The sequence below is a fragment of the Theropithecus gelada genome, chromosome 3, assembly GCF_003255815.1.
Source record: "Theropithecus gelada isolate Dixy chromosome 3, Tgel_1.0, whole genome shotgun sequence".
In the NCBI taxonomy this organism is placed as follows: Eukaryota; Metazoa; Chordata; class Mammalia; order Primates; family Cercopithecidae; genus Theropithecus; species Theropithecus gelada.
Window position 1 is genome coordinate 32,475,519 of NC_037670.1, and position 12,658 is coordinate 32,488,176.

General features: G+C 37.2%; 2 protein-coding genes across 2 annotated transcripts; one reads left to right on the forward strand and one right to left on the reverse strand.

The window, feature by feature from the left end:
• Positions 1–2,907: 2,907 nt before the first annotated feature.
• Positions 2,908–3,526, reverse strand: LOC112621385 (keratin-associated protein 13-4). The gene has a single exon (XM_025380792.1). The coding sequence runs from the start codon at positions 3,510–3,512 to the stop codon at positions 3,042–3,044; it is 471 nt and encodes a 156-aa protein (XP_025236577.1). The 5' UTR covers positions 3,513–3,526; the 3' UTR covers positions 2,908–3,041.
• A 4,345-nt stretch (positions 3,527–7,871) lies between these two features.
• LOC112621389 (keratin-associated protein 13-3) lies at positions 7,872–8,384 on the forward strand. The gene has a single exon (XM_025380794.1). It carries the CDS (start codon positions 7,876–7,878, stop codon positions 8,380–8,382), a length of 507 nt encoding a protein of 168 aa, XP_025236579.1. The 5' UTR covers positions 7,872–7,875; the 3' UTR covers positions 8,383–8,384.
• The last annotated feature ends 4,274 nt before the right edge of the window (positions 8,385–12,658 follow it).

The window sequence follows — 12,658 nt, forward strand, 5'->3', positions numbered from 1 at the left end:
TTTCTCAAAAGAAGACATTCATACAGCCAACAGACACATGAAAAAATGCTCATCATCACTGGCCATCAGAGAAATGCAAATCAAAACCACAATGAGATACCATCTCACACCAGTTAGAATGGTGATCATTAAAAAGTCAGGAAACAACAGATGCTGGAGAGGATGTGGAGAAATAGGAACACTTTTACACTGTTGGTGGGATTGTAAACTAGTTCAACCATTATGGAAAACAGTATGGCGATTCCTCAAGGATCTAGAACTAGATGTACCATATGACCCAGCCATCCCATTACTGGGTATATACCCAAAGGATTATAAATCATGCTGCTATAAAGACACATGCACAGGTATGTTTATTGCGGCACTATTCACAATAGCAAAGTCTTGGAATCAACCCAAATGTCCATCAGTGACAGACTGGATTAAGAAAATGTGGCACATATACACCATGGAATACTATGCAGCCATAAAAAAGGATGAGTTTGTGTCCTTTGTAGGGACATGGATGCAGCTGGAAACCATCATTCTTAGCAAACTATCACAAGAACAGAAAACCAAACACCGCATGTTCTCACTCATAGGTGGGAACTGAACAATGAGATCACTTGGACTCGGGATGGGGAACATCACACACTGGGGCCTATCACGGGGAGGGTGGGGGGGGGAGAGATTGCATTGGGAGTTATACCTGATGTAAAGGACGAGTTGATGGGTGCTGACGAGTTGATGTGTGCAGCACACCAACATGGCACAAGTATACATATGTAACAAACCTGCACGTTATGCACATGTACCCTAGAAATTAAAGTATAATAATAATAATAATAATAATAATAATAAAGAATATTGCCATGAATTCACTCTGATTGGTTTTATTCTCCTTCAGTCCAACCTCACCAAAATGGGACTCTGGTTTACATTATTAGTGAGATGTCACAAGAGTCGGCAATTTCACCATTCTTGTTCACAATGTTTGGTATTATTGAAGGCAACACTTTATATCTATCATCTTGGATCCTAAATCTGAAAAAACTAAGTTATACTCACTATAATAATTAAAATGTTAAGATATGTCATAGCACTCAGAATTCCTAACATTTTCTTCCTGAGGTGCCATCGAATATTTTTCTATTATTCTAGTATTTGTTATAATAGTTAAAATGTTATTTAAATAAACTAGTTCACCTTCTTTGGAGCTCTTCTCTTAAACTCTAAATTTATTTGTATTTTCATTGTTTATTACTGACACTACTCATGAGGCTAAACAAATAAATCCAATAGTGGATTATATCTATTTAGATGAATAATGATTTTGTAGTATTTCTGTAGTACTAGAAATACTAAGTATTCCTTGGTTAAACTAGGAGTTGTATTTTTTTAATAAAAGGAAAAGAAAAAACAGAAAAGAATAACAAAACAAGATTCATGCAAGAGATCATATTCTACCAGATCTTTGTTCTGTAAGCCTTGGCCAGTTTTAAACCCTTTTAGAGTCTCCATTCCCCCATGCCTGTAAAGGTCTATAGTATATAGTATTTGTCTTTTCATAGGGATAAGTATTAAATGAAAATCTGTTACCTGATACCTCTTTCGCTTTCTTGTGTGGTATACACTCACCTATGACCACAGGCATAGCAATGCAAACCATTTTATGTTGGCTTCAACCACCCAACCACCTTTATGTAGACAACATCTGCCCTCAATCATATGCAACACCACTTTTACTGTACCCGGGCTTCTCCCAGGTCACAACTAGGAAAACAGAAGGAGCCCACTGTGATTCTTCCCTTGCATAATTATAAGGTTCCTGAAAATTACACATCTTGGATGTTGTTCAGCCAATGGGAGAAGGAAGTGGATGGATAAATGTTTTTCCACGTTGATCTGATCCTGTGATGGACAATTCCAAGTCATTCTACATGCTCCTAAAAGGTCCTTACAAGATTGAGCCAAGTTGCTCTTCATAAAGTAAACTCAAAAATGCACCCTTTCTTTAGATTTTCCTCTTTGATTCTTTCATCTTCCATAGTGTCTCCTACTTGCTTCCTGGGATCTTGTGCTACATAAACTGTCTGAACCCAAATCTTTGACATTAGCTCTGTTCTGGGGAGAGGAGGATCCACGTAAGACTAATGGATATAAATGCGTGTTCAACATGGCTCAGGTGTGTTGCCGTTAGCTTGATTGGGGTTGAGCCTTGAGGAAGCATCAGTAGGTTACTCAAGCCTCCTGGACCCAATCATTCCCACTTAAGATCACTGGTGAACGACCCTTACTCTCCTTACCAGTGGGAGGTAGGAACCTTGGCACTTATGCCTGCTAACAAAGAGCAAAGTGTCTGTCCTAGCAGTTGTTTAAGCTTCACTTTTCTCTTGGTTGAAAATCCACACTCAGATACTAGACTTTAAGTAACCTTTAGTATATGCATACAGTTTACCTTATAAATTACATCCTAGTCTTGTTGTCTGCATTTCTAGTTTATTCATCAAATCTGCTTTCCTATATCAGTAGAAATGCATGTCCTTCCTTCTTAGACAACTCTCACTGCTGTTGAGACAAGTCTGCAGATGCAAACTATGGTCTTCCAGAAATGATTACTCTTAATAGACAACATACCTAATTTCAAGAGAAATGATCTCAAATCTGTCACATTATATGTGCCCCAAATCCAGTTACACAGTCATATTGATTTTTACTTAAATCTCCAAAATTCTTGAATGCAAAAATGTAAGCAAAATAATAATAATAAAATAATAACAATGTGAACAATATATTTGGGTGCCAGATTACGTAAATTTATTAGATTAAAATTTCCATTTTCAACAGTTTTTGGATGAAAATCAGATAGCATATATTCGATCAATGGTAAAGATATTAGAACTTAATATTAGGTTACTTATTAATTTCACAGTCTGCCAGAAGTTGGTGATGCAAGAAGCTGGTGGAAGAAGAATAAAAGGATATTGGGAACTGGCAAGAATGAAAACAATGGCTGCATTCAGTAGAGACTTTGATCCCAATACTCAAAAGGATCTAGAAATTTAGCAGGTGAATTGATAGAAGCGAGATCCACAGATTGGTCTATAACAAGAAGACTGCCAGGCTCTAGAAGCTAAGTAGTTTGGGTAGCAGAATCTGGATCCATAACTCAGGGAAGGAAAACCACAACCTCCATATTTCAGGAATCTGAAGCCACTGGATCCACTTCCCAGCGAGTAGCAGCTCCTAGATCCATAGCCCTGGGAGCGACAGCTGCTGGACCCAAAGCCTAGAGATCTGGTGCAAGTTGTCTGGCAGGGACTGCAGAGCATGGAGGTCCTGCGGCGGTAGCAGGATTTCTGGCAACTGGTGGGCTCCCAGCAGGTCTTCTGACAGTTCCTGTAGAGAGAGGAGCCCAGCTGGCAGACGCTGGGAGAGCAGAGTGCAGTGCTGTAGGGGTTGCAGCCTGGGTAGTGCAGGTAGCCCCCAAAGGAGCGGGAGGAGAAGTTTCCAGAGCAGCAATTGTAGGACATGCTGGTGAGATGTGAGTTCAGTTGAGTGTACCCGGGAAGATTCTGAGTTTTAATGTTGCATCCTGGACAAGGGCATTTATATCCTCTCAGCAATAGGTGTGGTGCCCAACAGAGTCATCCTTTACATATTTGTGGTCCCTCATTTACATATGTGTAACTCCATAATCTTGTCTGTAATTGCATTTGAATACTTTTCCATGTATTGTATTTATGGGTGCTATAATTTTGGTATTACAGCACAAAGCCAATGAACTGCACTTATGTCAGAAATGCTATGACTGTTTTACGTTAATGTCTAGTTCATCATGACAAGGAAAGCTCTTCCTGTTTCTTTGGCACACGCTACCCGCCTCTTTTCCTGTGTACTCACATCTGGCTTTGCTAGTGGATGTTTTCCTCCTAAGAGTGGGGAAAGAGATAACATTAGTTTTTTTCTGGTGCAATGTATTAGTTTCTACCTGGATGAGAACATTTGTGAAAATGATCTGTCTTGTCACCATTCATTGCTATACTCCAAAATTACTTTGTGGTTATTTTTTAGGGCAGTAAGAGAAAATTAATACATTAAGTACTACAGTTATAAAGTGTGTCTCATATCCAGTGAAGAAAGATCAAGAACAGGCAAACCAAAGAGATAGAAAGAAATGGCCAGAAACTGAAAGAAACCTTGCCATGTATTTAAAGACAAGATAACAAAAAGAAGTTTGACTGACACACAGTTACAGAGAAGATCAATTTGAGGTCCATCTCTATTCTGCCAAACAGCTGAATGCTTATCTGCTGAAGGGAGGAAACAAGTGAAAGAGAAACAAAAAGTTAGTTCAGGAATTTCAGAATTTTTTCCCTATTGCATTCAAGCTGGCATGTGTCTTGTCTCAATGTCTTCATGAGCAAAAAATTTCAAAATTAGCAAATCTTATGAACTTTGATATATTTATCAGCTACTTTTATAATTATTCAGGGCTTCTACTTTCTTAGAATGTCTCTACCTTTCCATACTACTGGTTTTCAATGACTTTTTGCCACTTGTAGAACCAGGTACCATCCTACATTTTCCTATGAAAATGGGAAGTTTCTTTGTTCCCCAGTCCTCTTTTCCTCAGCATGGTAGATGAATGTTCCTCTTCTGTCTCTCTCTTCCTCTGACTCTCTTTCCCTCTATTTTTCTTTTTTTTCTTCTGTGCTTAAGTTTGATTTTATCTTTTGTTCTTTTCTTTTTTTCACTTGTCATATTTTATGTTTTGTTCATTTGTTTGTTTGCCTCTGCTGAATTATAGATTCCATATTGAAAAATAAAAATTGGACAGCTTTGTCATATTCTTTGAGGATAGCCACTCTGTAAGTTTATTCACAAAATATTCTATGTTGAAATACAAGTAGTTAAATTATATTCAGGACCAAAGAAAGTGTACTGTCATGGTTTTATTTTATAATAAAATATAATAAACTTACAACAATAATGTTAGAAATTTTCTCGATTAAAATGTATGGCAATATTGAAAAGTAACTTAATATAGGCCTTCCAGAAGGAAGAAGAATGAAGAAAGAAGCAAATACGGCCAATTCAAGTATCTATTCCGTGAGTTACTTTCTATTTTTCAATAGCAGTTGATTTCTCCTTACCTTGTGCCTTAGAAAGTAGGTTTGGAAACTATTCCTTCCCCATTTTCTTTTGTTTCAAACGTAACTCTTTAAAATAATCTTGAATACCAAACTTACGAGTTAAATGGGGAGCATGAATTTATTCAGGCGAAACTGAGGGATTTAGTGAATTTGTCTTCAGTTAATCCAGGTTCCTTATTCAAAAATCCTTTTCTGAACCAGTTATTGTGAAAAGAGGTGTTCTTCCCTTCTCTCTGCCTCTAAATCTCTAAAACTTTGTTCACATTAATTTCATAAAAGTTTAAGAAGAACTTGTAAATGCCACGACTTTGGACTCACTTCATCTTGGAGATCGTATTATTTGTTTTGTCTAATATGGAGCCTCATCATTGTTGTTTCTTTTTTTAACTGAATTATTTATCAACAATTAAAAATTGAGATCTTTCACATAAAATATATGGCTCAGGGATATACATCAAAAGCCTTCTGATCTTTTGACAGATGATTCTTTTCACTGGGCTATGAATAATGGCTTTGGATATTTGAGATATGTTTTCAACAGTCTCATCCATAGTTGAAAATTACATCTTTTGGCACCTACCTGCTTCTCTTTTCTAAAATACCAGTCAACTTGTCTCTAACATGCTGGAAAATCTTGTTTTCACTAACCGTCCAGGTTACAACCTCAATAAGCAAAAGCCAATACTTCTACATAAAGATTGAAAATAGAAAAAAAGAGTATGAGTCATATGTAATGTAGATAAAAAGTGTACCTTATCATAGGTATCTAAGCAAAAGAAAGAGGAGAGAATGGGGCAGAAACAATATTTGAAGAGAGTACAGTTGGGAATTTACCAATCTTGATAAAAGGCATCAACTCACATGTGAAATAATAGGAGAATGGTGTAGATCTAGTCTAACTAAGGTGGAGATGGCTGAAAAAATGGGTTTTAGCGGACATTACCTGGAGAGTGTCTGAATATAAGCTCCAAAACTAAACTCAAAAGTTTTTTTTATTGTTTCTTTAAATCATTGAACAACTGAAATAATTTTTTTGTTGTTTACCCTGATTGGCATACTCGAGATAAAATGTTCAGTTTAAATTTTTTACTATCCATCAAAAAATTGGTTTACTTTTTGTATTAGTCTATTCTCATACTGCTATAAACTACTACTACTTTATAAATTATCTGGTAATTTATAAAGAAAAGAGGTTTAATTGATTCACAATTCTGCAGGCTGTACAGGACGCATGGCTGGGCAGGCCTCAGGAAACTTACAATCGTGGTGGAAAATGAAGGGGAAGCAGGCAGTCCTACAAGGCTGGAGCAGAAGGAAGAGAGTGAAGGGGGAGGTGCTACACATTTTTAAACAACCAGATCTCATGAGAACTCACTCACCAGCATGAGAACAGCAAAGGAGAAGTCCACACCCATGATCCAATCACCTCCCACCAGGCCTTCCCCAATATTGCGGATTACAATTTGACCTGAGATTTGGGCAGGGACACAAATCCAAACAGTATCACTTTTTAAAAAGTATAAACAAGATTCAATATTTACAGACATTCTGCATTTTTTCTCTTTCCAGAGTCTCCCCTGGGAGAGGTTGGGAGAGTTGTAAGATTTGGACATAGGTCTAGCCCAAGTGAAGGAGAAAGAGAAAGAGAAAGAAGTGCTTGAGACCTATGCAGGGGACAGTAGCTCTTTAAGGTCATTGAGGAAACCCTGAGTCAAAGCTGGCTGTCAAGTATCTTCCAGGAATCCCTATATCTCCACTGTGCTCAGTCTTTGCCTGGGAGCAGCCCAGAGAAAGCAAGCCTTCCCAAAAAGTGCAGTGTTAACTTTTAGAACACAACAGGTAGGGTCATTGGTTATTTAAGCCTCCTGTAATTTAAGATCCGAGATGTGAATTCTCTAGGCTGCCACACATGTGAATGAGAATCTGTTAGGACCATGGGCCTCATATTAGATGCACTGAATCTGAAATTCATTTATTTTTTCCCTCACATTTCAATGGTGTTTATCTGCCACTTTGATTCTCTTCATAAGGCCCCCGAATTGGTTTTCATTTGTGATTGTCTCAGTTCCATCCTTTGCTGTCACCACATCTCCAAATAATTGTCCAGGTTTCCTTCTGGTCATAGGCATCAATGTTATTCAATTTGTCTCGACTTATACTTTTTCTTCTACATTGGATGTGAGACACAGTGGGTAGTAGTACACAATAGATGAAGGAAACTTTTGTAGAATGAGAAAGGATGGTGATAAGTAGGTTTAGTTTTTAGCAGGTTTTTCATTAAGGCCAAAGTTGTATCTCTAATCCATTGACAAAAAAAGACACGTAACTTTATCTCATTTCTCATTGTTTAGGGAAAACTATTGGCCCATAACAGCCAATAACAAGACACATGAAAATTATGCTAGGAGGAAAAGGAGGTGCCTTCCTAGACATAATAAAATAAGCATTAATACAAAACAGTCATAGCATTTCTGACGTAAGTGCAGTTCATTGACTTTGTGTTGTAACACCAAAATTATAGCACCCATAAATACAACATGTGGAAAACTATTCAGATGCAATTACAGACAAGATTGCTCAGTTACACATATGTAAATGAGGGAGCACAAAAATGTGAAGGATGACTCTGTTGGGCACCACACCTATTGCTGAGAGAATATAAATGGCACTGTCCAGGATGCAACATTAAAACTCAGAATCTTAACAGGGACACTCAGCTGAACTCACATCTCCCGTCAACATGTCCTACAACTGCTGCTCTGGAAGCTTCCCCGCCTGCTCCTGTGGGGGCTACCTGCGCTACCCAGGATCTTCCTGTGGCTCTTCCTACCCCAGCAACCTGGTCTACAGCACTGATCTCTGTTCTCTCAGCACCTGCCAGCTGGGTTCCTCTCTCTATAGGGGCTGTCAGGAGACCTGCTGGAGGCCCAACAGCTGTCAGACATCCTGTGTGGAGTTCAGCCCCTGCCAGACCTCCTGCTACTACCCCAAGACCCACATGCTCTGCAATTCTTGCCCGACTATGCATGTTGGATCTCGGAGTTTTGGATCCAATAGCTGCTGCTCCCCGAGCTGTGGATCCAGGAGCTGCTCCTCACTGGGTTGTGGATCCAATGGCTTCAGATATCTGAATTATAGAATCCATGTCTTTCCTTTCCAGAGTTATAGATCCAGATTCTGCCACCCATTTAGGAGGTGGTTCCATTCATCTTGTTATCAGCCATTCTGTAGATCTGGTTTCTACTGACTAATGTGACTGCTCAAACCCATTTGAGAAATGCATATCTTTAGTAAGGTCATCTATTAATTTCCTCTTTTGAGAAGTATTCTAATATTATTGATCACCAGGTCTACTTTACTTTCCAGTCTTCAAAAACTGGCTTGTATGTTAGTTCTGTCAAACTGCAGTTTGGATCAATGACTGATCTATAACTGGATCAATCTGGATCTATAACTCTGGGAAGGAAAGGCATGGATTCTATAATTCAGATATCTGAAGCCATTGGATCAATGAATGATCCAAACTGCATTATAGATACAATTTATAGTTTTGTATTTCTTTCCAAAAGAGATAAGTGAAAAAGATTTTATTTTAATAAACTCTTCATTCTTCTGTCCAAACGTGCTGTTAATATTATTTATTAGTAAAGCATTGACTAGGATGTGCATTGTCATTGCTTCTAGTAATGGGCTTTGCAATGCCCAGATTATGGTGTCTCTGCACTAATTTTGGTTGGGTTTTAGATATTTTCCTCCTCTTTAAGCAGGAGTTTCTGGGATTCTCAGTTTCCAAGGATAGCCTTTCTCTTAAGTACCCTTGTTAGGATAGTTAAGATAGCCTTTGCTATCATTTTTGATGATAGCCTTTCATCAAAATCATCAAAAATGATTGTTTGGGTTGCATCCTGAAATAAAATTGGATAGGCTGTACTTACATTGTTCTGCTCTCTCACATCAAAGTGTTATGAAAAGTAAGTTACTGAGATAATATAAAAAGCATTGACTATCCTTGTTCACTCCTTGAATATGCCATGCATGTCTAACGACAGAATGTATCAGAAAAGTTTGAAGAGTACATGAACAAAATTTTTATTTATATGATTAGGCCTGTTCATGAAGTGTATTAAAATGGAAGACTAACACATGGATGTAAATGTTTAGAAAAGAGCACCTATGAGCATAAGGTAATGACAGTGCAGCAGTAGCACTTATTTTTAATTAGCTAAATCCCAGTACCCCAATTACTATTTTCAATCTGCTCAAATGATCTCCATTTGTTTAAAAAGGCAGGCAACAAACGTTGATGGGAAGGAAGTAGGCTCAGCAGGTGTTAGTCGTACCTGGGTTCTTTGCCAAAATATCTAATCTAATTGAAAACTCTGAAGCCTTTACTATCATCAAAAATGATTTTTTGTTGTATCTTGAAATAAAATTGGATAGGCTGTACTTATGCTGTTCTGCTTTCTTACATCCAAGTGTTATAAAAAGTAAAGTACTAAGGCAATATGATGGTAATGGGAGACATAATATTTATATAAAACAAGCAATGTTCAAGTATTTTCCTATTCTTTATTTTATAAGATCTTCGAACAGTCTCTGAAATTAGAAATAGAATGCAGAGTATTAGATACTTGACAAAAAAACTTAGTCATAAGTATATCACAGTCATCTCATCATGTTCTCTTTACTTCCTCTTTTACTGCTAATGCAATAAAATATGAAATACAAAGAGAACTGTAGAGTTCATCGACTTCAACATCCTTATTCTACAGAGGTGGAAATGGAAACAGCAGCATTGGACAGAATTTTAAAATGTTGCTCAGCAAGTTATTGTAGAGCTGTGAGTAGAACTACTTTATTCCACCCAATTTATTTTATTGGATCTGTCCAGCTGTGACATTTTCTCTTGTCGCCTCACTTCCCTCATTTGCTCCCTATTTTCCTCTTCTTCTCTCCCTCCTCCTTCACCTCCATCAATTTAGGAAATGGTCATGGTGCTTATATAGTTAGAGGAGAGAAATAAGGAACAATGAAAGAAAATGCATAGGAAAAATTATCAGTGATTGAGTTACAAAAATTAAAATGACAAATTGTGACATCCTCTATAAACTCAGTACTTTTAATAATTTCATTGATTTTTTAAATTTTAGTGATTCTAGTTAGTCCCATGCTCATAATATTTACCCAAGAGTAATGATCAAGCCTTATGCTCCCCAAAACATAGGCAATGGCAAGGGTTTAACGAGGAGCACCTATAGCTTCTTGGCCAGGCTGAGGTCTTCTCTATTATTGTCTCCAAATTGCAGATGCAGGAATGGTCTTCTCGCTTTCAGGAATACACTCTAATCTTGGTTTCCTATTACTGCCATCGCAAATTACATTAAACTTACAGTTTTAAGCAATACAAATTTATTATCTTTTAATTCTATAGGTCAAAATCTGATGAATCTGATGACCTCACCGGGCTAAATCAAAGTATATTGGTAGGGCTGAGTTTCTTTCCAGAGGCTCTAAGGGAGAATCTATTTCCTTGCTTTTTATAGATTCTAGAGCAGAGGTCGTCAACCTCTGGGCCATGAACTGGTACTGGTCCATGGCATGTTAGGAACCAGGCAGCACAGCAGGAGATGAGTGGCAGTTGAGCAATGGTTACTGTCTGAGCTCTATCTTCTGTCAGATCAGCGGCAGCATTAGATTCTCATCAGAGCACAAACCCTGTTGTGAACTGCACATGCAAGAGATCTTGGTTGCAGGTTCCTTATGAGAATCTAATGCCTGATGATCTGGCTTCCATCATCTGAATACGGGACCATCTAGGTGCAGAAAAACAAGCCCAGGTCTCCCACTGATTCTACATTATGGTGAGTTGTATTTGTGTTATTTCATGATATATTACAATGTATTAATAATAGAAACAAAGTATACAATAAATGGAATGTTCTTGAATCATTCCAAAACCATCCCTCCCCTCTCCTCCATTCTGTGGAAAAACTCTTTCAGGAAACCTGTCCCTGGTACCAAAAAGTTTGGAGATGGATGTTCTAGAGGCCACCTACATTTTTTAGTTCATGGCCCCATTCCTCTGTCTCCAAAGACAGTAGTGGTGGGTCCAATCATTCTCATAGTGCATCACTTAGACCTACTTTTCTGCCTTTACCTCCCACTTCATACTTATAATTACATTGGGGTCGCCTGGTTACACAACATTACATTCCAGGAATAAAGCCTATTTGATCACTGTAAATTAACTTTTTGATATGCTATTGGATTCTGTTTGCTAATGTTTTGTTAAGTTTTTTTGTGTTTATTTTATTAGGAATAAACTGTAGACAATTAGACTGTAATTGTCTTTTCTGATTTTGTTTCTGCCATGTTTTATATCAGGCTGATGCTGACTTCATAGAATGAGTTAGGGAGGAGTCCCTCCTCTTCAAGTTTTGGGAATAGTTTCAATAGAATTGGGACCAGATCTTGATTGTACATCTGGCAGAATTCAGCTGTAAATCCATCTGGTACTGAGCTTTTTTTTTTTTTTTTTTTTTTGGTTGATTGGTTGGTTGGTAGTTTTTTTATTATTTATTCAATTTCAGAACTCAATATTCATCTCTCCAGAGTTTCAATTTCTTCCTGATTCAATAGAGGTATTTGTAATAGTCTCTGAGGATCTTTTGTGTCTGTGTGAGATTCATTGTAATGTCACCTTTTTCATTTCTGATCATGTTTATTTGAATCTTATCTCTTCTATTTTTTGTTTATCTATTATCTTGTTTATCCTTCCCAAGAACCAACTTTTTGTTTAATTGATTCTTTGTATCAATATTCAGGTCTCAATTTTTTTCCATGTGTGCTTTGATTTTGCTTGTTTCTTTTCTTCTGCTAGGTTTGTGATTAGTTTATTATTGTTTTCCTAGTTTCTCTGGGTGTGATGCTAAATCTTTAATTTGAGATCTTTATAACTTTTTGAGGTAGGCATTTTGCTCTATAAACTTTCCTGTGAACACTGCTTTTGCTGCATCCCAAAGATTTTGGTATGTTGTGTCTCCATTTTCATTCATTTCAAAGAATTTTTAAATTCTGCCTTGATTTCATTTTTTAACCCCTAAGTCATTCAAGCTGTTTAATTGTAAGGCAATTGTGTGGTTTTGAGAGATAGTCTTCATGTTAATTTCCATTTTTATTGCACTGTGGTCTGAGAGTATGGTGAAATGAGTTCTCTTTTTTTAATTTATTGAGACTTATTTTATTCCCAAGCATATGGTCAATCTTGCAATACGTTGTGCGTGCAGAAAAGAATAATACATATTCTGTAGTAGTTGGGTAGACTATTCTGTAGTAATCCAGGAAATGAAGAAATGAAGAAAGAGTTAACATCTTAAAAAGAAATAAGTCAGAGCTTCTTGAAATGAGAAACTCACTTAAGGAATTTTAAAATACCATTTAAAGCTTTATCAATAGACTGAGCCAAGCAGAAGAAATAATTTCAGAGCTTGAATATTGAACTCTCCTAGGTAGACAAAAATTTA

Coding starts and splice junctions, on each gene's coding strand:
- LOC112621385 (XM_025380792.1), bottom strand. CDS start 3,512: ATGTCCTACAATTGCTGCTCTGGAAACTTCTCCTCCCGCTCCTTTGGG.
- LOC112621389 (XM_025380794.1), top strand. CDS start 7,876: ATGTCCTACAACTGCTGCTCTGGAAGCTTCCCCGCCTGCTCCTGTGGG.